This window comes from Erpetoichthys calabaricus, chromosome 1 (assembly GCF_900747795.2).
Source record: "Erpetoichthys calabaricus chromosome 1, fErpCal1.3, whole genome shotgun sequence".
NCBI classification, from domain to species: Eukaryota; Metazoa; Chordata; class Cladistia; order Polypteriformes; family Polypteridae; genus Erpetoichthys; species Erpetoichthys calabaricus.
In genome coordinates this window covers 74,997,999-75,023,342 of record NC_041394.2, presented here as the reverse complement: position 1 = coordinate 75,023,342, position 25,344 = coordinate 74,997,999, and the positions used below count along the sequence as shown (strand labels likewise).

The following is a 25,344-nucleotide window of genomic DNA, read 5'->3' as shown; positions in this document are numbered from 1 at the left end:
GTTGCTCTGAATTATATGTTCTCCCCAAAACAATGTTTATGGTTTTTTAAGAACCGAAAATTAAATATATATAATTAAGTTTTCCAGGGATTTATCTTGTGCTAAATATTTGATTTTATGTTTGAAAAATGTTTGATTGAAGAAGGAATTAAAACCAAATTCTGAAATGGTGTAATAGTTTTCTGTGTTCTAGATTTGATTATTACTGTGTTACCATACACAATAGCCAAAAAAAGTAAAATGCTTGGTTATAAAGTACAAAATGTAGTTCTGTCCTCTCTTCAGTAACTAAAGCAGGTATGTTTATAACATGATTGAGTTTCATCAACCTATTTCATGTACCTGCTTAATCCAATTTGAAGGTCCTAAACAGCAGGAAGCAAAAAAGTAGAACTAGCCTTGGACAGAGTGTCAGCCCATCACAGTGGCACATCCACGCAGAGAGCTACATCTGCTTATGCATTGCTGCCTATAATGATGACAAGGCTAGAAAACAGATGGCAAGTTAATGCAATACTTTGTGCTGCTGTCTTACAACTCCAGGGACTCACACTCAGTCTCAGTGCGGCAATCTGTGTCACCCAGCTTTAAATCATTTTGCTGCAAAATTCCAGTGTAAGCCATGAATAGATAACTTTATCAAGAATGTTCTACTGAGATGTGCATAAGGAATGGCAATAGACTTATAAGCAGGAAAGAAAAGTGTTACGGTTGAGGCCATGGCCAGAAGAGTGTGTAGTAACAAAGTCTGTATCGCTAAACTATGAGGAACATAGGGCCATTTACATGAATAAGCAACTCCTGTATGCAACAGTTGTACCAAGTAGGTAAGTATGTCCAGCACCTTTGTATCAATCAGATTCTAAATACTGTACATCAGCTCTCATCTCTAGAGGGTGCTATGGATTCAAACTCATTAATTGCCTGTTAGGCAAAAATAAGTAAAAAGCAAAATCTATTCCTTTATGCAAGAATTTTGCTGAGTCAGTAAGTAAGTATGTCCGATACCTCAGTATCAATCAGATACTACATACGTTCTTTGACCCAGCTTACCATTGCTTGGTGTGCATTGTTCATGTTACATCTTGTATCAGGCCTCGAAGTGTGTATTTATCTAGACATACTGTATTTATTCATATGAACTCCGTATGAACAAATGCATGTGTGTGCATGGAAGTGAGTATCAGCACAAGAAAATTCACTTGGCATTATGTCAACTTGGCTGCTGCTAGCATTGAGCACAGCTCACAAGAGACAATCAGTAGTAATTCTTCTTTTTCTTCTTCCTCTTCATCTTTTCTCACTTCTATGTGGGGTTGATGTCTTTGATGAACCTCCTCCAAACAGCTCGGTCCTGCATCTCCCTCCACGTATTCAGTAGTAATCACACCTCAGTAACACATCCTGGAAAAAGAGATAGTTTTTCCAAAATAACATCTCCACTACTAAGGGTCCACATCCGCCTGCCCTGGATAATTAACTGATACCTCTGCAATATAAGACTCTAGAATCAGCACCTTTCAGGCATGCTTGGAGCTTAACTAATTTGTAACATTTAAAATTCACTGAACTCTTGTACTGAGATGGAATAGGCATGTCTAAAAAGACAAACAAAAATCAGTCAAGAATTTAAAATTAGGAGACAAGAGGATAAAGATTTGTTTACAAGCAAGCAATGGTCATTACCAGGAGCCTATAAGAATGCTGTTAAACCAAACTCAGATTTCATTAGCCAGAAGTCATAGTCAAGCCAGCAAAAAAGAGAACCACTGAAACTAAAAATGAGATTCTATAACTAAAACTAGGGTTCTTGAACTATTTTTGTTTTATTTGAATTCAAAAACTTAAATGCTGAAACCTGGGCACTGCCAACTAATATGGAAAATAAGAAATTACATCATCATGTTGGCTGGCTGTAAACTGCTCATGAAACAGTGAGACAAAGCAGTGTCCTGCAAATAAAATAATAGGCAAAAATGTAAATGCAGAGGATCTAACTACATAATGGCACAAACCAATATATTTCTCATCAGAAAATTGCACTCTTCATATTAGACATTATGACAAAAATTCTGCAACAATTATCAGTATACCTTGAAAGCTGTATAAGTGCACTTTAGCAACTAGGATTTGCAGTTTAAGTATCAGCTGTCAAATGGGCCCGTGTGGACGTTGGTGACAGTATGCTCTGTGATGAAGTGGCACCCCAGCCATGGATGGCCTTGCCTTGCACTCAGTGCTGCCAAGACAGGCTATGGCTCCATTAGTTCTTCTTGGATGGATGGATGGCTTAGTTATTTATTGACATCAAAGAAAAGGTGAGGGGAATACTAAGCAGTAAGCATACTAAGGAGACATAGGGCTTACAAAAAGTTAAATGCATCATGGGGAAGGGTAGTAGAGATGGCAGTTCAAGAATGTTAATTAGAAGAAATGCCAACTAATACTATACTTTTACGCAAACCATTGTGTAGTAAGATATACTGTACTTAGCTTACCTCTTCTCTTCAATTCCTTATCACCACTTCACCACCTATAAAGGTTCATTGAAGTACTCACAACAGGGTGCCATACTGTACTGTGTATCATTGATAAGCATAAAAATGAACTGACTCTGAAGAAGACTGACAAGAAAGAGGGAGAGGGACACATAGCAAGGGTGCCGTTTTATAGATATTGCTATTGTTACTGTACATTTTGACACAAACACACCACAAAAGGGTTTTGTATTATTGCACAGTTTATTTATTGCACTTTACGACATACAGTCAAAGTTCTTAATACAATACAAATGCTGTTCTAGAAAACAGATACAAAGGGTGAATTTCAGGGTAAGCTCTCAGCACTCAAGGTCTGATCACCTAAGACACCGAGTCGCTGCTCCAGTGCGTTCTTTTGAACTGCATGCAGTGTTTACCAAGACACCTCTCTATCTTCATTTAAAGCGTGCCCTCACTAGGAAAAATTAGAAAGGAAATTCACTTTGTGGTTGAACCATTTCATCAGGGCACAACCAGCTTTGAAGGAAAGAAAGCTTTATTGGCCATAGTGATTTGCGAGGACGATCAAAAAAATTAAAATGGTGACACACAGAACCCCTCAAACCCGTAAGCAGTAATATTAATAACTTCATGAGGCGTAATGTGAGACTTAAGAAAAGAGCTGCACTAAGAGGAGTACATCTGTGAAGAAGAAAAGAAATGGAGCAATTAATAAAATGTAACAAAGGCATTGGGTATATTTGACAAAAATCTTTTTTTGTCCACAAAAATTTCCCAGTCGGTCTGTCTGACAATAGACCCCAATTTTTTATGAGCTTACTCACACTTTTTATTAATTTCCTAATGAATTTTATTTTTGTCCCAGAAAACTATCTACAAATGTCTTGCTACTAGACCATCTAATATTCTAAATAAATAACATAATTACAAAACCCTTACATGTGAATTGTTTTTAAAGCTATAAGAATACAAGAGCAAGTAATGAAGAATGTTCACCTTGCCAAAGCTTGCCTAATATTTCATTCCGTTACTTAAACTATTATCACTTGCTGAATTGTGTCTTTTGAACGCATGTGTTTTGGGAATTTTCCATACATAGCAATCCAATTCTGGAAGTGACCGGTCAAGATGACTGAGGTATCCATAGCAACATCCGGAACGTGCTGTCAGGTCCTCTTTACTCAAATTACTGGGAATGACATGCATGGGACAGATACATGCCTCCCTGAAACAGATAAAGACAACACTGCCACTTGCTTCCACCTCGGTGTTCTTGTCAATTTTAGTTCAGTTTAAAGGGAAAAAAAATACAGCAATATAAAGCATTAATCATCCAAAAGCAACTCAAGGCCTAAGCAAAGCTCAGAGTTTTTCATAAGAAAAGCCTGTTAAAAATGCTAGATGCCTTCTTTCTTAATATTTTCTTGTCACTGTTTATGACATATTGTTTAAATAAACATGAACGGTATGCACCCCTATTTGTGAGAAAGGCCTGCTTAACACTTATAGTTTGTAGCCATGACTAAATCAGCAATTGCCATTAGAAAACATTTATTCATACATACTCTTTAAGGAGATTCCCTGGTTTTGTTAATGATGATGCCCTTTTGGCCTGGCATATTTGATTTAGACTTTTTAAACAAGAGCTTCACTAAACCTATAGGCCTCTTGACTCCCAGTGTTCAAATAAAGGTCATCTTGGCATCCAGCCCTTACTAAGACATAAAGAATCTGGACACAACCCAAAACCTTTTTAACGTACAAGATCTCAACAGATACACCACTAAAACGGGAATTAAGAATTCTCAGCCAGCCAACTTAATTTCCCTAATAAGGAATGCAAATGGCCTTCATTCAGTAGATTAAAGAGTTGTACTTGTTTAAACAAGAAGATATATAGCATGTTGGCAAGCGAGGGGATCTGATCCTGATCTAGTGGTCCCGAGCCCTGAGACTCAAAAGAGACTCAGAGAGGGGGAAGGCTTTCTGAAAACACATACGAGACAAAGAGAAAAAACAGAAAGTGAGTGTGTCACCAGGATTTAAATGAGCTGAAATGATTCATTTAATGACCAAAAGGTCTTTAAGTGTCCTTTAAAAGGAACAATTGAGAAAGGTAGAAAACTTGCAGAAACATGCTGCCCCTCAAAAAGAAAAGTGGTAACAAGTCAAAAGCAGTATACAGTATAAAGCAAATTGTACCATACTTATGGGAGATAGTAAAAATAAAAATGGGACACAAGCAGGTGCCCCTGAAAATTAAATTACCCTTTTTGCCCCCCAAAGTAACTGCAATTCGCTAAAAACAAATATTTCTTTCCTTGGGAACCATAACAAAGAAATGATGTTTATTTAGGCATACTGAGGCTTTACAACAGGTGGCTCATTTTTACAATGTTGGTGAAAATGAAGTTTGACAAAAATATAGTAAATTGTGCCCCCTAATGGGCAATACTTGAACAACAGTTATCACAGATACAAGTTATATAATTTGATTCAATTGAACAGGATTTTGAAAAATAGAATTGTATTGTTATACTTATCAGCCACACACCAGTACAATACAACATACAGTTTTAATTATACTGGTTTTTCTCTGCTATTATTTATACACTAATTCAAGTCAAATAAGATCTAGTGCAACATTTGTGTATTTCTTCCTGTTCATTCAGGAATACTACTAGAAATAGCCTGCAAATCACATCATCTTTAAAAAAAAAAAAGGAACTATGTAAAATATTAATCACATTTCAAAACATGTATTAAATATATGTGAGATTTATTTTTTAACATCTAATAAATACATAGAATGCATCTTCAGTCCTGTTACATTTATTAAATATAAAAATGTATTAAATATTTATAACGGTTATTAAATATAGAAACATTTATCAAAGATGTGCAAAGTACTGAAACACTGGGAAGCTGAATGGGATTAACTGCTAAAACTAGTTGGAAATGCAAAGTAGCTGTGAATAAATCACATTTTGCAATATTTAAGTAGGTAAAAGTGGAATAATTCTAAATGTTGTGCTTTTGGATTTCATTAACTTTTATTAATTTACCTGTTCTTAAAGATAAAAAGCCATGGCATGCAAAATAAAGCCAAATTAAAAAATAGTTGCTTTCTTTGTAACTTCTCGACCAAGAGAGGTCAAAGTCTGCGAGTGTGAGCAAAAAAGAGGCATGGCACTAAAACCAAAGGTACAAAGACTTTACATGTGTTATCTGTAGACATTCCTAAATGATTCTTCATTTTTTGTGCTATAACGTCTTTGCAATCGATGTAGTACCATATGTGGAGAAAAACCCTGTCTCTAAAGAGATAACGTGTGGAATCATATCGCAAACAATAACCCCATTTTCTTTTACTTTTTTTTTCTCTACAGGTTCCTAAATTTTGGGTGGCACGGCTCTGGAGTCGAATGTAGCAGCAACAGGTATACACTAACCCCAGGTGGGATGCCATCTGTGGCATACGTGTATTTCAAATGTTAAGAACTCATTTTAGAATTACTTTGAGCAAACAAATAAATAAATAAAAAGATCTACCGATGAACTGAATTCATTCAGGGCATATTGCCATCAATCCTTCAACAGGAAGGGTGTCCAGTTTGGAGCTGACAGTAGGGTGGGCAATTTAAAATCAAGTCAGTATTGAAAGCCCCTGAAGTATGGGTAAGATGACACATTGAACATTACTGTCCTTTCCAGTTAGCCTTGGCTAATGGTAATAAGTAAGTTAAATACTGGATGTAGATTCCAAAAAGTGTGTGTGAGTGTTAGATAAGTTGTTGGATACATTAGCTCCTTGTGAGTGTTTACTGCGATCGACTGGTGGATGGATGGATAGATAAACGTACATTCCTAAAAATCGTGTGTACATTGCTGGCTACCTTGGAAGTGGACTGGTGTCAAGTCCAGGAGTCGTCCCTGCCTTGTATCTGGCGTTTGCTGGGAACGGCTCCAACCGCCCCATGACCCTGCCATTATGTGGATATATGGCTCTATTCAAGGTTGGTATTCTGCTCTGTTAAGGTTAAATCCTATCAATGGCAAAATATAATTTGTTCTTTAACAATATGTAATGAACTGGGTTTCTTGTTAAATAGCTTCATACTGGTTAATTTCTTTAAGTTTTAACCAAATCTGTATTTTTACTGGTCCTTATTAAGTATATCATACCCATAAAATGTTTCCACAGAAGACCATTAGTGTTATTGTGACTTATGTCTTGTTTTGTTAAAGGCGTATCTTGCAGTTTAAAAGGAGGCTCTTACTGATAAGTCGGTTAATCATCTCTGTAAGCAATAAAGTCACCAAAAAGTCACCAAACATGACCTTACTCTTCTTTGATATAAACTAAAATAATCAATCCCAACCTTTTTTATGACATGGCTAAGAGAAGGGGGGAACGATTTTCAGGCTATATAGAGTGCACACTGTGTTAATTGGGTATTCAGGACTTTAGTGCTAACGTTCTGGGTCAGCATTAATGCTAATAAAGACCTCCTTATGTTAAACTAAATATTGTGGCTTATTTTTCTTCCACACAGGTTAGGAAGATGGCTGGATGGAGGTACATTCTAAAAAAATGTGTGTGTTAGGTAAGGTGCTGGCTGCATTAGCCCCCTGTGAGTGTTTACTGCGATGGACTGGCGTCCTGTCCGGGATTGGCTTCTGCCTCCAGCCCCTGAAAACTCTCATTTGGATTAAGTACGTTTGAAAATGTTCTGTGTTTTAATATATATATGCATATATTACTCACTATATATTATGTATTGTTTTAAAGTTCCAAAAATGTAAAATTATTCTGTTTCTATAAATATTTTAATTATTTTTGAAACAATAAATAAACTCCTATTATTTGAGGGGACTTCAGAATTGGCACTGTCAAAAACAACAATGAATATATTATATAAAAAGTGCACTCTCTCGTCATTTGTCCCACTTAGTCTGCACGTATTTATGATAATTGTCATGCCACCATCTTAAAATACTACATCATGTGACATCTTTCAATTAGCTAATCTTTCTAAATAAAATAATAAATAAACTATTAAGTCAGATCAGATCAAATGATATTCACACCTAGATTACACTACTTGAGAATTTGGACCTGTTAAGCGAGCCTGTACTTTATTTAGAGTGCAGCAACATTTACAGGTCTAGTAAAGCTGCGTCAAACAGAAGGCTGTGGCTAATGACCCATGGACTAAGGAAATGGACCTGAAATCATTAGCCTACAAGTTCAGATCCCATCTCTGGTTCAGTGTGTCACATGAGCTGCCTTTGCTCTCATAGAAGGAAGAAAGAAAGTGTTAAAATTGATCGCAAACACTACTTTGGAATTTTTTCTAATATGAGGACACACTCACCTACTCTGGCCCATCAGTCAGCCTGCTGTTGCAGGTTCTTGGGATGTAGGAGAAAATGGGACTAAAGCCATATGAAAATGTGGAAAGCATGTTGTTTCAAATGAAAGTGCACTTCACGCTTACTGGTTTTAGAATAAAAGCAGCAATGAAGTACATCCTTTCACTAAGACACAGGCCAAAGGCTTAGACTGGTTTCTAATTAAGAAACTGGCTGAAATGAAAACCAGCAGCCACGGCTTGGAAGCCCCTCATCTACAGGATTTTGTGTCTTCCAATTCTTTCAAAGAAAAAAAAAAGTTTTACTTTTAAAAGAAAAGAAGTGTTGCATGTTTTCTGCCAGAAAAAAGGAAAATAATACAAAGAAAGTTAAGAACACAATTTGACACATCTTTGACAAACCTTATATAAGTTCAAGAGTCTAAATGCTTGGTTTCTGACTTTATTTTTGAAATTTTTACTATGAATTTTACATGCTGTGTAAATATTAATTAATTTGCATTTTTCCTTTCAAATTCTAATTGATCTACCATGTATTTAAATTTAAATATTACGGTACATTTCCAAAAGTGGCTTCAGTGGTTTACAGAAAAGAAAACAAAGACTATATGAGTGCCAAGTTACATGGAAACAAAAAAAGCCAAATCACAATGTAAGTGCGCATTTTCTTTACAAAACTCTGGAAGAACAATTACAGCTACCCAAATATGATGGGAAGGCAAATGGTCTAACAACACTACTGCATGCTTAGCTGCCAATTATGATCACATTGAATTGTGTAACATGGTGGTGCAATGGTTAGCTTTACTGCCCTATGGATCCAGCATCCTGTGTTTAAATAACATTCCCGGTTATTCTCTGTGTAAAGGTTGCATGTTCTCTACACTTTTTCCCCCACCATCTAAATGATGTGCTTAACAGATTAAATGACAAATTTAAATTTGCCCAGTTTGAGTGTGGAGTTATGCCAGACTGTCCTTGTGCATGACTATAGTGGGTAAGCTTCTAGCATAAGCCCAAACTCTAAATTGGCTTAGGATGATTTGAAAATGTTCGATTAATCTTCAATATCTCCTTAACACATAATTGCAAAATATAATCTCCACAAGCATACATAAAATGGATACAAACAGGTAAAATAATTCCTCAAAAGTCTGACTAGGTATCCTGCCATCCCAAGTCCTTCAGGCCAGTAGATGCCACATACTTTGTCTAATTGAATTCAACACATCATTTTAATGCAATGCTGTGAAATACTAATTTCCTTCTAATGGGTAAATAAAATATCACAAACCAAGTGATTGAGTAGTTTATCAGTTTACAGAAGAAATATGTATATTATGTCTCCTGTTTAGCTGAGCACTGTATCAGTTAATCTCGATTAGTTGTGCTTGCTCTATTTTCTGTCAAACCAACTCCTGTCTTTGAACACTAGGTGGTGCTATTAGACTACTGAGAGAAACATTTTTAAGCATGAGCTTGCCTGCAGTTAGGATGAGAATCAAACTGCATTGTCAGAGATGAGTCCATTTCTGGACTCTTTGATATGCTGGTGTACAAATAAAATATTTTAGATCTCTGCCTTATACAATGTCAGGCTTCACTGGGAGAGCCGAGAAAGCAGCACTTGAGGGGGCCACTCTCAGACAGGGAGAAATACAAAGAGCTCCACTCTCATCACCCACATTGCATCTTTAAATGTTTCATTTTGATGGCATCAAATATCTGTGTCAGGAGACCATATGAAAAATTCTTTTTTTTGCCTTGAACTCAAATTCAACCTTCTGCCTTAGGCCATTTTGCTTCAGCCCCCTGAAATGAGACTCCCGGGAGGAATAGATGCTGCAGAGCCTCTTTTGTGCCCAACCAAAGGCTGCTGTATAATTACTATACAAACATGTCTGATCAGATGGGTCGGAAAAAAAAAGGGGTGAATCAAGGGACTTGAGAGTGGTGAAAAATATTCAAGTTTGGGCTTTTGGGACTGGAAGAAGAATTAGATTAAAGAAGAAAGGGACGATGCGGTATGCACTGCGGTTTTTCTAGAGATGCTGATAAAAAATAAATTACTACTACAGACAGATCTGAATATTTCCTGTCACTGTGGACTCCTGCAGTGCTCCAAACTATATTGTCTGTGGAAGATCAATCTTTATTTTATGTATCTGCAAACCCCAAAGCATATCATAAAAAAGAAAAAAAAAAATCACAAAAGCAGATAATAAACATGGCCTAGATTTTCCTGGGAAGCAGAGAAGGGATATAAAGATAAGCTCTTCTAGTTCTGAAGTCCATCTCCTTAGACACAAGGTTCATTTTCTAATGGGTCACTGGAAGACATGGCCACCTTCATGCTACTCTGTTTGAAAAAGCATTATTACACATTTAGCTGACACCTTCAACCAAAGCAAATCACAAGATCAGGAGACGTTAAAAATGCTTATAGATATTTTTTTTATGCTTGGAGCACAGGCAGATTAAGTGACTTGCTCAGGGTCACACAGTGTGGCCGAGCCAGACATTGAACTGCAGCCTTATGGTTTAACATCCAGGGCTGTAACCATTACACACTACTGCCTAAAAGGAACAAAATTAAAAAATGACCAGATCTTGTTTAAGTGAATGACATAGATCATAAATGCCTTTGTTTTAAACATCTCGATAAGCTCAGTAAGGCTCAAGGCAGATGTCTTGTAAAACACAGTACTACTGTGGGGTTTGCATTTGTCTACTTGAATAGTAAGACGCATCTACAATAGGTACACAAAAGTAAAATGAGAAAGAATAGCTGCCGGCTATAAATTCAGAGGCGGGTCTAGCCCAAGTATTGTACTACCACAAATTTAGGTTGGGTAACTTCTGTACTGTAGCCATGTCACTCTGTGAGATTAAAAGCTGTTACAAGAGTTGGCCATTCTACCTGATGCAGAAGCAATGGAAAGCCCCGTATCATCATTTCCATCACATTGCCAAAAAAAAAAAAAAATACCAATATAATAAATGCATGCCGCTCACAAACGCTACCGGCTTGCTCGGGAAGGGAGTGGAAGCACCAGACATAAAGGCCAGCACTGTTAAGGATCAGGGGATGTCCAGTGCGTGCAAAGCAGAATGAAGGTGGTGGTCATAAGGTGCTTAACATCAGAGAGAATCCAACACATCTTCTATACTCCAACCTTCTATGGTGGGAAGTAGGGAGCTGTCCTCAATGGCAGTGTGGAAGTGAGTCAAGGACGTTGAGCTCGATCAAGATTGAGCAGAGCACGAAGACCGTGTAGAGGGACAGGATGCCCAAACCGAGTTTTCTATCCAGTTGCCACTTGTTCAGATGCACACTCAGAACCTGGGAGACAAAACATCATGAGGTGAGTTACTCTTTCAAAAGCAAGGCCACGTAAGCAGCAAAACAAAGTCCATTTTCTTTGAGTAAAGGAATGGTCAAAGAGGAAATTAGTGTACTAGGAACAGTATAGTTGAACTTAAGTATATAGATAACTAGTCATTTAGCCCGTTACAATAATGGGCGCTAGAACAGTAGTGCATAAACATTAGTAGGAACAGTCTATATTAAATGGCAAGGGACTTTGACCTCATTCTTTTTGTTGGTCGTATTTTTCTTTCTTTCAGCCTTTCTTTTGTTGATTTTTACTTGCTGAGCTGATTGTTCTTCGTGGGCTGCCGCCGTGTATTGTGCGTCTTTAATTTTCTGTGACAGTAATACTGTCTTGTACGGCTCTATTCAATAAGGGCGCGCACAAAAAGGCGAGCTTCAAAAGGGCGACTTCAATTGAGCGCGGCAAATAAAGGCGTTCGTAGATAATTTAGTTCAAATGGCTCTGGAATATGTGAAGAGCAACAAAGGTGCAGATCTTTATTTACGCGCGCCTTTATTCGCTGCGCCCAATTGAGGTCGCCCTTTTGAGGCTCGCCTTTTTGTGTGCGCCCTTATTGAAGGATGCCTGTGCACGCCCTTATTGAAGGATACCGTCTTGTACGTCCGCTGGCTTGTACGTCTGTAATATACCTTTAATTTTCTCTGGCGGTAATACAGGCGTGCGCGTCGGTAATATGCCTTTAATCTCCTCTGACAGTAATACTGGCTTGTATGTGGCTGTAATATGCGTCACTGTATTGTGTACGTTTAATTTCCTCTCGCAGTAATACTGGTTTGTATTTCCGTAAAACGCCTCTAACTTTCTCTGACAGTAATATCGCGCATCGCACCGTGCCCCGCGCATACGCACTTCACCAGAAGTCACCCACACACAGACACCTGGACGCACATAGGGATTTTATATATATAGATGATACAATGTGCTGAATTAAATTTTTTTTTTAGGTTTTCACAGGGACTATGAAGGTGGTACTTAGTGATTTGGAAATTGTAGAGGGAAAAGTACTGCTTAGATTAAAAAGACTTATATAAACCCATGACACATATTTTTCAAAATTCTCCACACAGAAAATTCCTACAGGCTGGAAGCTAGCAAATGTTGTTCCTTTATATGAATAAGGTGATTGAGTTGACCCAAGTAACTACTGTATAAGCCTGTAAACGTAAGAATTGGAAGAGAGAGAGCAACACATGACAAGTCTAAGTGCATTAGTGAACATGGGTTTAGAGGGGCCAGGTCATTTTTCACTAATATGCTAATATTCACTACTATCTATGTGGAAGAAGCAAAAGCATGTTATCCAAGTGGCACCTATGATATTATTTATCTGGATATTCCAAAAGCATTTGATGTTAAAAAGTTTGTGATTAAATGAAAACAGATCAAAGCCCACTGTGTAAATGGGTGCAAAATTGGTAGGAATTCTAGAACCAAAGGATTATGGTGCTAGTAACTGTTTCTGAATTAGGTGATGTTAAAAGTGGTGTTCATCATGGTCAGTGGGGTGACTGCAGTTCCTTTTAATATACATGAATGATCTTGATAAAAAACATAAATAACAAATTAGTTAGGTTTCAGAAGGTAATACTGGAAGAGTGAATAATGCAGAATCAGAATGATCATTACAGAGAAATCTATACAAAACACAGGACTGGGCAGATTGGTGGAAGATGAAATTTAGTCTAAATAAACATACATTATTTCACACAGGAAGTAAAATATTTGATCTGAATGCACAATGGGAAATTTGAAACTACAAACTACACATTATGAGAAGAACCTAAGAGTCCTAGTGGACTCCTCACTGTCTACATCCACACAGTGTGCTCAAGTCATTAAGAAAACTAACACAATTTTAGGTCATGTATCATAATGTGTAGAATACAAGTCAAAGGAGGATATCATTAAGCCACAGAGCACAGTGGTGATGCCTCATCTGGAGTTCTGTGTGTAGTTTTGGTCTCCACATTACAAAAAAGACATTGAAGATGGATTAAGCTGATTCCAGAACTGTAAGGTGTGAGCTGTGAGAAGAGTTGAATACTTTTAGTTTAAGCAAATAGAGATTAATAGGTGACATGATTGAACTGTTTAAAATTAAGAATTAATACAGTGGATCTCATCTGTTACTTTAACTTCAACAAGAAATGGGGGACACCTGAAACTTGTTAAGGGTAAATTTACTTTAAATTTTGGAAGGCTCAAATTCAAGTTCTGGTAGACCCTGTTTCGAGAAGTGCCCTGAAAATGAAATGGACAGGTGCATAACTGTGAGACAGTCAGACACAGAGAGGAAGAGGGAGTTGGAGAAGAGTCTTGGGAGTCTTTCAAGATGCTACATGGAACAATGAGGACTGACAAGATGTCAGATGATCTTTAGGCTGACAGGTGACAGCACAAGGTCCCCAGCTAGGGCCAAGTTGTCCATTTGAGGATGAGGAAATGGAGGACTGACAGGAGGAGCATAATCTTGTTTCCCACTGTTTGTAGGTTGCATATACAACATGAGTCAGAAAAATTACACTGAGGGAATAGTCTCTGATGAGTTGACTTGGGGTCTTCACCATTTAAAAGATCTCTGCAGCCCCTGGAGTCTTCAGGAAATTATTGGCCCAAGAAAGAGGTCTAGCCAAAAACATGATCCTCCCGAGCCCATAACTGTTTCTGTGTCTGGGAGTGATCTTGTGAATGGGGTTTAAAGCAGTCTGAGATCAGCGATTATACTGATTCTAGAGTTGGAAGGGGAGATGGAGTGAACAGGCCAAATTCATGAGAAGGACTGAGAGACAGACATAGAGAGCAGAATGAGGCACGCAGGGAGTGTGCTTTTTGTTGATTGTAGGTAGGCAAATGGGTAAGCCATCACCTGGATACACAGAGAACCTGTGGAGTAGCTAAGAAAAATGTGTGATATTTTCACTCAGTCATTCATTCTTTTAAATATTTCTGTTCATGTGTGTGGAAAAATATTATTCTTAAATTTACCATTTCATAATAGGTTAACATAACAATGCATATGCTATTGAGTTGAACATATGTATATTTGCATGTATGAATTTACAGTAATAAGAGTAAAAATTCAATTCAAACAAAATTCAAAAAACACATTCCATTGTTTTAAAACACTATCTGCTAAATTTCAAAGAAATGTTAAATAGATACTGTTGGATAGTTCAGATTAAAAAGAGACTAGCAAGTTTCAGTCATGTTATTAAACCTTGGACAGAATGAAAATGAGGTATTTCATTCTATGATGACAGTTGTTAAAATGAAAATCAACAGTCTCCGAGGTCTCCAGGGACTGAGTCGGAGGGCTCCACGCCTGTACATTCTGAAGATGTGCTAATTTTAGAAGAGCCATTCTCATAGAAGGGAAAAGCAAAAGGAAAAGAAGCAGACTATGCTGATTCTTTGTTTCATATTTTCATAATTAAAACTCATCTTGACTGGCTTCGTTCTGCACAGCACATCAAAGAAAAGTACCAATTGTGTTGAGGGTTATTTTAAGTAATGACAATTCTGGTGGTATTAGCTTAAAAAAACCTCTGACCTGAGATGATAACACGAGGTTGCAGACTTCAGTAGAGAGGACAGGATGACAAATGCTACACTTATATGGAATTGAAATGTTGTCAGAAATAAATTGTTTCTACTTTAAAAGAAAATTACCCAATACAAGCTTGGGCTTGTTGAATTCCTACATACAAAAGGTTGTATGCATCCTGGAAAGGATTGCACAGCTTTGGCATTCTAAGTCATGCCAAAAAGATACAGGCATATTAGACAATTACAGCGTTCACAAATAAACACACAAGGTCATTTAGAATGCGCACCCAAATTACAGTATATATTTTCACTGTGGTTTAAAACAAATGTGAATACAGGTTGCATATCAGGAAAACACCAAAAAAGGCAAAAAATTAAAAAATTAACAAGGATCCAAGCCCAGTCTGATGGCTTCTTTATCTACTAAATCAGGGGTCCTCAATCACAGTCCTGGAGGGCCGCAGTGGCTGCAGGTTTTTGTTCTAACTCGGTGGCTTAATTAGAAAGCAATTCTTGCCAATAATTTAATTTCATGGTTTGTTAGTGCTTTAACTCTGCCATGTCAGGTAATTCTCGTATCCTAGATTTTCTTCCCCTTTCTAAGGATATCATCCTAATGATTTGAAAGCTAAAATGGATGAGCAATTCTCAGTCATTCACATTTTTCTCTTCACTTTCCTTCCAAGTATTTAATTAAACCCACCACATGTAACTGGTAACAAGCTAAATGGAGAAATGCTGGTCTCTTTTGTCATTTGCATGTTATTGCTTATTAGGCGATTAAAAACCAAGACTGCAGCTGTTTAAGAATAAAATAAGCAATGAGGGTTCAAAATCTTAATGAGCGAGACAACTAAAGTGAAACAGAAGTGTTACTTGAGCAATAAGGGCTTCTTATTAAGCAATTGGGTTGGAGCAAAAACCTTCAGCCACTGCGGCCCTCCAGGACCGTGATTGAGGACCCCTGTACTAAATCATTACACCTACCAAATATTGATATAAAACTATGCACTCACTGAACACATTTTTATGAACACTATACTAATACTGGATTGGGCCTCTTTTTTTTCTCAAAACAGCCTCAGTTCTTCATGGCATGAATTTCACAAGATGTTGGAAACTTTCTTTTCAGATAAATGGTTTTATCATGTGATTTCTGCAGATTTTTTCAGCTGCACATTAATGTCAAGTGATCAAGTGATAATTGATTGTCATTAATGGACCCAAAATCGGCCAAAAAATGCCATTATACCACCACCACCACATAGATTTCTTTTAGTTCCTTCTCATTTTCCTAGATTACATGGATGAATTAAGATCCTGTGGACGGGCATTTGCAACAAGGTCAGCACAGGAAGACAGTAGCTTTCAGTCATGTTTTTATTCAATATTACTGATAATGGTAGCAAATCCTATACTGGTAGAAAGTAATCTCCACTTAGAGTCTGGCCTAGGTTAAAGCACATCCATCAACTCCTCTGCCATTGAAAGTGTATCTGCTAGTTGTACGAATGCAGCTTTTACAGTGTTCCAATAGGTGACAAAAGTTAATGGCCTGAGTATAATAAGTAAGAAATTTTGTAGGTTTCAGTTGCAGATTACATTTTAGATGTAAAATGAAGGAAAATGTTAATTTATTAAGTATGCTGTAAATTTAGCAGCTATCTGCTAAAGGACATATGCTAGTTTGAATCCAAAAGAGGGTTTAAGGACACTGGTCATCAATTGGAGGCCCATAGGCCACATCTGGCTGACATGCAAGTTTTATCTAACCTCAAGCCAGGTCCTGTGCCAGTGCTGGTCGCCGATTCATACTAAAATCAGATTGGGACATGTACTGAATTACATACAGACAAAATGGTTTGTTGGCAGATGTGTACTCAAATTACATGATTTTTGTTTGCAATCGTTGCCTCATATATGGTCAAGTTCTTCACTGCATTGGTCTTTCTGATGTGTTTCAGCTTCAATCAAGAAGAGCCAACTATTTACTGTTGTGTTTTCATACATTGTTAAGTTTGCTATGTCCACAAAAATGTTTACTTTGGTCCTCCTTGCAGCACTGTGCCCCTTCTCCCATGGTGTGTCCCATCAACTCTGTGCCATCTTCTCCTTTCTCTTTTTGAAGCAGGCTGCATACTAATTAGTCGAAGTTGTTTGAAAAGCATTGTGATGTCATTTCAGGTAAGTTTATATATGTTTTCTGCCTAACAGAAATTATAACCATTGGTGTTGTATTTTACATAATCTATGGAGTGAGATTTGTGTTGCTAGAGAGCGGCTGCGTGGTGCGTGTTATTCAAGTGAGTAAATAAGAGTTGCACTGTTCTTTGTACACATGGCAATGAATCTGAACTGCTAACATTATATAAAACTTTTTATCAAAGCCTTATTGAAAAAGCCAACACCAATGTCCATTATGATGAAACAGAATGAGGCCTCACAAACCAATTATTGGATTTTATGAGGCTCTTGTTGAGAATATGTGGCAGTATGACTGATGATGGTGTTTCTGAGAGACAAGAAGTAATCCGTAAACTTTACTATTTCTTGTCAGTAGACATTAACTCAAAGTTAGTTAGATCAAAGTTGTGATTTTTATCAATTGTAAATCTAAGTTGAATGATTTTTATCTATCTTTATAACATTACCAAACACCTACCGGGGCATCCTCCAGCAATCTTTGGGTATCTACAATTTCCCTGCTGCTGCAGATGCTTTCCAAAGACTGGAGCATTATCATGTAGTGAAACACTACACGTGACTATAAGGGTGACCTTTTTTTGGTGATTATTGTCTAGTTGTTTACAGAATAGGAACAGCAATTCACACTTCCACAGGATTGTTCAATAACGTCAATTACAGTCGCAGGATTTTTGCTTGCTGCAATAATTGAGGAATCTTTGGTGTAAGAAAAAAAACTAATAAAAGTATCATCAATCTGTGATCCTGAATGAAAATTGTTTAGGAATTTGGGAATTAATTGATTAAATAATTAAAATTTAAAAACACAATGCATATTCATATGGCAAACAACATTGAAGCCCCATCAACAGGTGGTAAACACAGAGGTCTGGAATTATGCAGTGACGACATCATTTACCTCCATGCATTGAGACAGGTAACCTGGGTGTCTCCCCAAGACCACATCTAGACAGAAATTATTCTGAATTAAAGTTATATTTTATTAAGACAAATTACACATCCAAATATACTGAAATAAGGATGGTATAATAATAGAACTTGGCTATTACTGTGTCCTGTTAAATCTATTTATTTCAAAAATTAAAAAATAAATAAATAAATAAAGCAAGAGATTTTTTCAATGTATGAAGTTTATGGACTCCCCACTCTTTCAGTTTTTAGAGCAATCACAGCTGATATTACATTCGGTTCATCTGTAGTGAGTTTGCACGTACCCAGTGAACACTGCTCTAAGCCTGCTGATTTATCCTCAGTGATGTTGCCTCAGCCAGCTGAAGTTTGTCAACATCAGAAATTAGCCTAGGCCTTTACTCCTACAACTGACATTGTTGCTGTAGGACTTTGCAGAGCTAATAAATGGGACATTTTGCTGTAGAATGGTTTCACAGTGGACTATTTCACACACCAGGCAGCTTGCAATAGTAGTGCAGATGACAGTGTCTCTTTATTATATTAAAAATGAAAACAATTTTAGGTTGGTCTTCTCACTATACCAGTAGAATGTCATTCAATTTTATGCTTTGGACAAACCTGTTTCTTGTTTTGCCTTACAAAGCACAGAAGCAGATTATTTGAAAGCTACACTAAGAACAATTTTAAGAAGTTGAAGCTGAGATAACGTGCAATGAGCAGTGGTTGCATATGGGACATTTAACCCACTTTCTCCCATAACACAATATGAGAGCTAAATCTCTATTTATATAAAATCCAATGCCTGTCTGTCTGTCTGTCCACTTTTCATGAGAGAACTACTTAACGGATTTAGATCTGTTTTTTTCTATAATTTGCTTGAACATTCCAGTTGATTTTGCGACTTCTCTCATCGCAATAAGTATCATAGTTCACTTGCAGGAGCGATTTACTAGTGTGAAGCTGAGACAGAGGCTGTGGGCCGAGGGGAGGGGGAAGCGTGACATCAGGAGTGGGGAGCTGGACGAGGCCCTCCTCACCCACACGTTTGAGTCAGTCTACCTCTCATGACGTGTTGGAGCGTACCTTGCCTCCGCTTAGCTAGCCATACCTATTTGTTTATTGGTTTTTAAAGTTTGCCCTGTTTCACTACTACACGGTATTTTGACCTGCTCATTCATTTTTTTATTTTTGCAGTTGTAATTGGTTCTTCTTTGTTGCTTTTATTTTTAATCATTTTGTCAGTCAAGTCATTGTGTTACCACTTTGAAGATTGTGTTTTTTAATGTTGCTGTAATCAGTCATGTGATTAGTGTTGGCTGTGTCTAATGGCATGGTGATGACAGTATTTAACACGGCAGTGCGCTAGGTCCTGGTTAACAGTTTTGTCTGAAAAATCTCACAAAGAAAGCCATAAAATCACTGTTTACTTTTTTTTTCTAGTGCTGTTGTGTACCTTGCCAACTCTAGCATCCTGGGTTTAAGCCCCCCACCTTGTTGTCTGTAGGGAGTATGCATGTTCTTCCGATGTCTGCACAGGCCTTGCTCCATGTTCTCCAGTTTTCCTTCCTAGTGAGTTAGCACAGAAGTGTATGTTGGTCCTGCAATATACTAGTGCCTTGCCCATAGCTGACTTCTTCCATGAGCCAAATGCTGCTGCTACTGCTCAGGCCCATCATGAGCCTGAATTGGATTAGGTACGACTGAGAATGTTACATACAATATGTTAACATAATCATTTTTGCTAGCCTCTTCATGTATTTGTCCTAATGCCAGTGTTTTGGACATGCTTCTTCTGGATCATTGATTTAATATACTGTATTTAATTCCCCTTTTACTTGCTGGCATGGCTCTTTAATCCCCAAATACTAATCTGGGTGTGCACTCTCCCCATGGTACACATGCCTGCTTGGTGATACAGGGCATTGTTTTACTCTCTGGGCTCATGGCTCGTCTTTACTTCACAGGGATTGCTATCTGATCGTCATACTTTGGAGATTATGGTTGAAGGTTTTGGCAGAGGTTGACATAATGACAAGCATTCAAGAAAGTTTTCTTTCATTAATTTCAGTAAATCCATTGCTAATTTTCACCATCTTTCGCCATTACCTGTTATACAATCTATGGATGTTGTCGTTCGTTGTGAAAATACTCAGTATCTACCGTAAACATACCAAATGATTTTTAAACATAAAACTATTCCTGGAATCCAGAGTGAACGAGAAATCTAATGGTCACGTGAGGCCATTTCTACTTACAGTAAGAAAGACGGAAGCCAGCAGCAGAATGACTGAGTACAGCAGTCCTTTGCTGTTTATGAAGACCTGTGAGCAAAAATTAAAAAAACAAAAAAGGATTACCTACTTATATCTTGGCACCAGGATGGAGTAGCAGTATTAATTATGCATAATCTCCCTTTGATTTGTAGACAAATTCCATTTAAATTAAGTACTATAAAAAGTATTTGCCTTCTTCCTGATTTCCTCTATTATTGCAAAGTTTTGACAATCAGGTCTTTAACTAACTTTTAATATTAGATAAAGGGAACCCAAGTGAATACGGAACTGTTTTCCTTATTCCATTTATGAGTTGAACAAAGTTACCCAACATTAACTGGCACCATGTGAAAAAATAATTGCTCCTTTAACTTATTGACTTGTTGCCCTACCTTTAGCTGTAATAACTGTTACCAAACATGTCCTAGAATACAACATTAGTCCTTCACATTTTTGTTTTAGGAGTTTTAGCCCACACTGCAGATTTTCTTGTTTCTGCTTCTGCACAGCAACTCTGATGGGTTTAAGTCTGGACTTTTATTAATTTCAAACAGTTTTTGTTTGTTTGCAGTCACTGAAGCTAAATGTATGACCAGTTACTATGTGCAAGGGGAAAATTACTTTTTCAGAAATGGATACCTTTACTCATTCAATAAATTACTTTTTTTTTTAAAAGTGATATTATTCACAATTAGCTTAAATACATTAGCAATGATGGTGATTAAGAAAAGAAAAATATAACAGATTTACAATTTCGTTAAGAAGTACTATTTAAAAAAAATCATCAAGTAGATGTATGCAGGAATGAGAGAAAAAGGAAAATAAAATATCAAAACAGTGAAACAATAGTGTCAATAATGTAACTAGGAAACTACTTACAGATGATCCATAATCCACCACTAAGGTTTGCATTGCCCAAGGGAACCCCAGACCCAATAGAATGTCAAAAATGTTGCTGCCAATGGAGTTGGAGACAGCCATGTCACCCATGCCTAAGCAGAGGAGAATAACACAGGATGTGAAAGATTGATTTTTAAATTTGCATCTTCAATACTTTACCATTTATAGTTTTTTACAAGTGCTTCATCTCTCCCGTACTTTTATGAATCTATCCATTTGTAACCAGCTTATCCAGTGCAGGGTTTTGGGGAACTGGTGCCAATCCTGCCATCACTGAGCACAAAGCAGGTACTACCGTCCATCAGAGAGTAGGCTCATGAACATACAGTCATGCTGGGCCATTTAACAAACACAGCTTAAGAAATAGGAGTAAAGCCACAAAAACACAGCACCGCTATACCACCCAAACTGGTCACTTTGTTAAACACTGCCTGCAGTGGACATTAAAAAAAAATGTTTTCAGAAATAGGTAGGACAAATTTGTGAAAACACAGCAATATTAAAATTTAACCTTTCTTTTGTTTCCATCATAAGAATATTTAATATTATCACCAGTAGACCAGCAGGATGAAGTAAGCCCTTCAAATCATTTTACTAATTCGGATTTCAAACAAAAGCAGAGCTTCAGGATTGACGTAACCAGAATACCTCTTGCTGTTACTTACTGGGGCAGAATAAAGAGTGTGCCTTCAACTCATTTGTATATAATTACAAGAATTTGCTTACTTACTTAAGCTCATAGCCCAATGCAGAGCTTGTAGCATTTAGGTAGCTTTAAAGTGATCAGTCTAAAATGAAATATTGGTAACTTGATTATTTTAAAGGCAATATAATTTATTAGACGTTTACTGGAATCCTTATGACTATGACAGTATATAGATTTCCACTCAGGAGTCAAAAAAATACTCTTTCTCTATTTACTCTCACCCAGTGTTTGAAAAGTACACTGGTACTGGTAGTGGCTTGGAACACTTGTTCATATGGCTTCTGTTTTCTTCTGTAGAATTGAGAGACATCAACAGGAACAATTCTGACTTTACTCTGAGAAGGTTCTAACTGCAGACCTCCAGGTCTCTCCAATTCAGGAACTCTGTTGGACAACCAATCAGATTGCTTGTTTATGTCACATGGTTTACACAATGTAAGCTCAGAGAAAGGTCTGAAAAGGTTGGTAAATGTCATCAATTTAATTTGATTGTTTCATCAAAGCCCCTGTCCACAAGGACAGAGAAATTTTAAATTGGCCAAAGTTCTTAAGAGGTATATTAAAATAAGATTACAGTGTGATATAACCGCCACCTTATCGTGGTGGAGGGGTTTGCGTGTCCCAATGATCCTAGGAGCTCTGTTGTCCGGGGCTTTATGCCCCAGGTAGGGCCACCCAAGGCAAACTGGTCCTAGGTGAGGGATGAGACAAAGAGCGGTTAAACAAAACCTCCTATGAAGAAAAACAATTTTGAACGGTGTTTTCCCTCGCCCGGACGCGGGTCACCGGGGCCCCACTCTGGAGCCAGGCCTGGAGGTGGGGCTCGATGGCGAGCGCCTGGTGGCTGAGCCTGCACCCATGGGGCTCGGCCGGGCACAGCCCGAAAAGGCAACGTGGGTCCCCCTTCCCATGGGCTCACCACCTATGGGAGGGGCCAAGGAGGTCGGGTGCAGTGTGAGTTGGGTGGTGGCCGAAGGTGGGGACCTTGGCGATCCGATCCTCGGCTACAGAAGCTGGCTCTTGGGACATGGAATGTCACCTCTCTGAAGGGGAAGGAGCCTGAGCTAGTGCGCGAAGTTGAGAGGTTCCGGCTAGATATAGTCGGACTCACCTCGACGCACAGCTTGGACTCTGGAACCAATCTCCTTGAGAGGGGCTGGACTCTGTACCACTCTGGAGTTGCCCCCGGTGAGAGGCGCCGAGCAGGTGTGGGTATACTTATTGCCCCCCAACTTGGAGCCTGTACATTGGGGTTTACCCCAGTAGACGAGAGGGTAGCCTCCCTTCGCCTTCGGGTGGGGGGACGGGTCCTAACTTTTGTTTGTGCATATGCACCGAACAGCAGTTCGGAGTACGCACCCTTTTTGGAGTTCCTGGAGGGGGTGCTAGAGGGCATACCATCTGGGGACTCCCTTGTTCTGCTGGGAGACTTCAATGCTCATGTGGGCAATGACAGTGAGACCTGGAAGGGCGTGATTGGGAGGAATGGCCCCCCCGATCTGAACCCGAGTGGTGTTTTGTTATTGGACTTCTGTGCTCGTCATGGATTGTCCATAACGAACACCATGTTCAAGCATAGGGGTGTTCATATGTGCACTTGGCACCAGGACACCCTAGGCCTCAGTTCGATGATTGACTTTGTGGTCGTGTCGTCGGACTTGCGGCCACATGTCTTAGACACTCGGGTGAAGAGAGGGGCGGAGCTGTCAACTGATCACCACCTGGTGGTGAGTTGGCTTCGATGGTGGGGGAGGATGCCGGTCAGGCGTGGTAGACCCAAACGTGTTGTGAGGGTCTGCTGGGAACGTCTGGCAGAGCCCCCTGTCAGAAGTAACTTCAACTCCCACCTCCGGCAGAACTTCGACCACATCCCGAGGGAGGTGGGGGACATTGAGTCCGAATGGGCCATGTTCCGTGCCTCTATTGTTGAGGCAGCTGACCGGAGCTGTGGCCGTAAGGTGGTCGGTGCCTGTCGTGGCGGCAATCCCCGAACCCGTTGGTGGACACCGGCGGTGAAGGATGCCGTCAAGCTGAAGAAGGAGTCCTACAGGACCCTTTTGTCCTATGGGACCCTGGAGGCAGCTGATAGGTACTGGCAGGCCAAGCGGAATGCGGCTTTGGTGGTTGCTGAGGCAAAAACTCGGGCGTGGGAGGAGTTTGGGGAGGCCATGGAGAACGACTTTCGGACGGCTTCAAGGAGATTCTGGTCCACCATCCGGCGTCTCAGGAAGGGGAAGCAGTGCAGTGTCAACACTGTATATGGTGGGGATGGTGCGCTGCTGACCTCGACTCGGGACGTTGTGGGTCGGTGGGGGGAGTACTTCGAAGACCTCCTCAATCCCATTAACATGCCTTCCAATGAGGAAGCAGAGCCTGGGGACTCAGAGGTGGGCTCCCCCATCTCTGGGACTGAGGTCACCGAGGTGGTCAAAAAACTCCTTGGTGGCAGGGCCCTGGGGGTGGATGAGATAAGCCCGGAGTTCCTCAAGGCTCTGGATGTTGTAGGACTGTCTTGGCTGACACGTCTCTGCAACATCGCATGGACATCAGGGACAGTGCCTCTGGATTGGCAGACTGGGGTGGTGGTCCCCCTCTTTAAAAAGGGGGATCGGAGAGTGTGTTCCAACTACAGAGGGATCACACTCCTCAGCCTCCCTGGAAAAGTCTATTCAGGGGTCCTGGAGAGGAGGGTCCGTCGGATAGTCGAGCCTCGGATTCAGGAGGAACAGTGTGGTTTTCGTCCTGGTCGCGGAACAGTGGACCAGCTCTATACCCTTAGCAGGGTCCTGGAGGGTACATGGGAGTTTGCCCAACCAGTCTACATGTGTTTTGTGGACTTGGAAAAGGCATTCGACCGTGTCCCTCGGGGAATCCTGTGGGGGGTACTCCGAGAGTATGGGGTACCGGCCCCCCTGATAAGGGCTGTTCAGTCCCTGTACGATCGGTGCCAGAGCTTGGTCCGCATTGCCGGCAGTAAGTCAAACCCGTTTCCAGTGAGAGTTGGACTCCGCCAGGGCTGCCCTTTGTCACCGATTCTGTTCATAACTTTTATGGACAGAATTTCTAGGCGCAGCCAGGGCGTTGAGGGGGTCCGGTTTGGTGGGCTCAGGATTGAGTCACTGCTTTTTGCAGATGATGTTGTCCTGTTTGCTTCATCAGGCCGTGATCTTCAGCTCTCCCTGGATCGGTTCGCAGCCGAGTGTGAAGCGGCTGGGATGAGAATCAGCACCTCCAAATCCGAGACCATGGTCCTCAGCCGGAAAAGGGTGGAGTGCCCTCTCAGGGTTGGTAGCGAGATCCTGCCCCAAGTGGAGGAGTTCAAGTATCTCGGGGTCTTGTTCACGAGTGAGGGAAGAATGGAGCGTGAGATCGACAGGCGGATCGGTGCGGCATCCGCAGTAATGCGGGCGCTGCATCGGTCTGTCGTGGTGAAAAAGGAGCTGAGCCGTAAGGCAAACTCTCAATTTACCAGTCGATCTATGTTCCTACCCTCACCTATGGTCATGAGCTATGGGTAGTGACCGAAAGAAC

The 25,344-nt window shown here is 39.5% G+C and overlaps 1 protein-coding gene across 1 annotated transcript in view; it reads right to left on the bottom strand.

Moving 5' to 3' along the window:
• Positions 1-2,722: 2,722 nt before the first annotated feature.
• LOC114645752 (sodium/potassium/calcium exchanger 3-like) overlaps positions 2,723-25,344 on the bottom strand; it is a 406,374-nt gene continuing 383,752 nt past the window's right edge. Inside the window, exons 15-17 of the mRNA XM_051935338.1 lie at positions 21,087-21,199; positions 20,190-20,255; positions 2,723-11,219 (exon numbers count right to left, since the gene is read on the bottom strand). Of these exons, the coding sequence (XP_051791298.1) occupies positions 11,082-11,219; positions 20,190-20,255; positions 21,087-21,199 (317 nt within the window). The 3' untranslated portion in view covers positions 2,723-11,081. The remainder of the gene's footprint in view (positions 11,220-20,189; positions 20,256-21,086; positions 21,200-25,344) is intronic.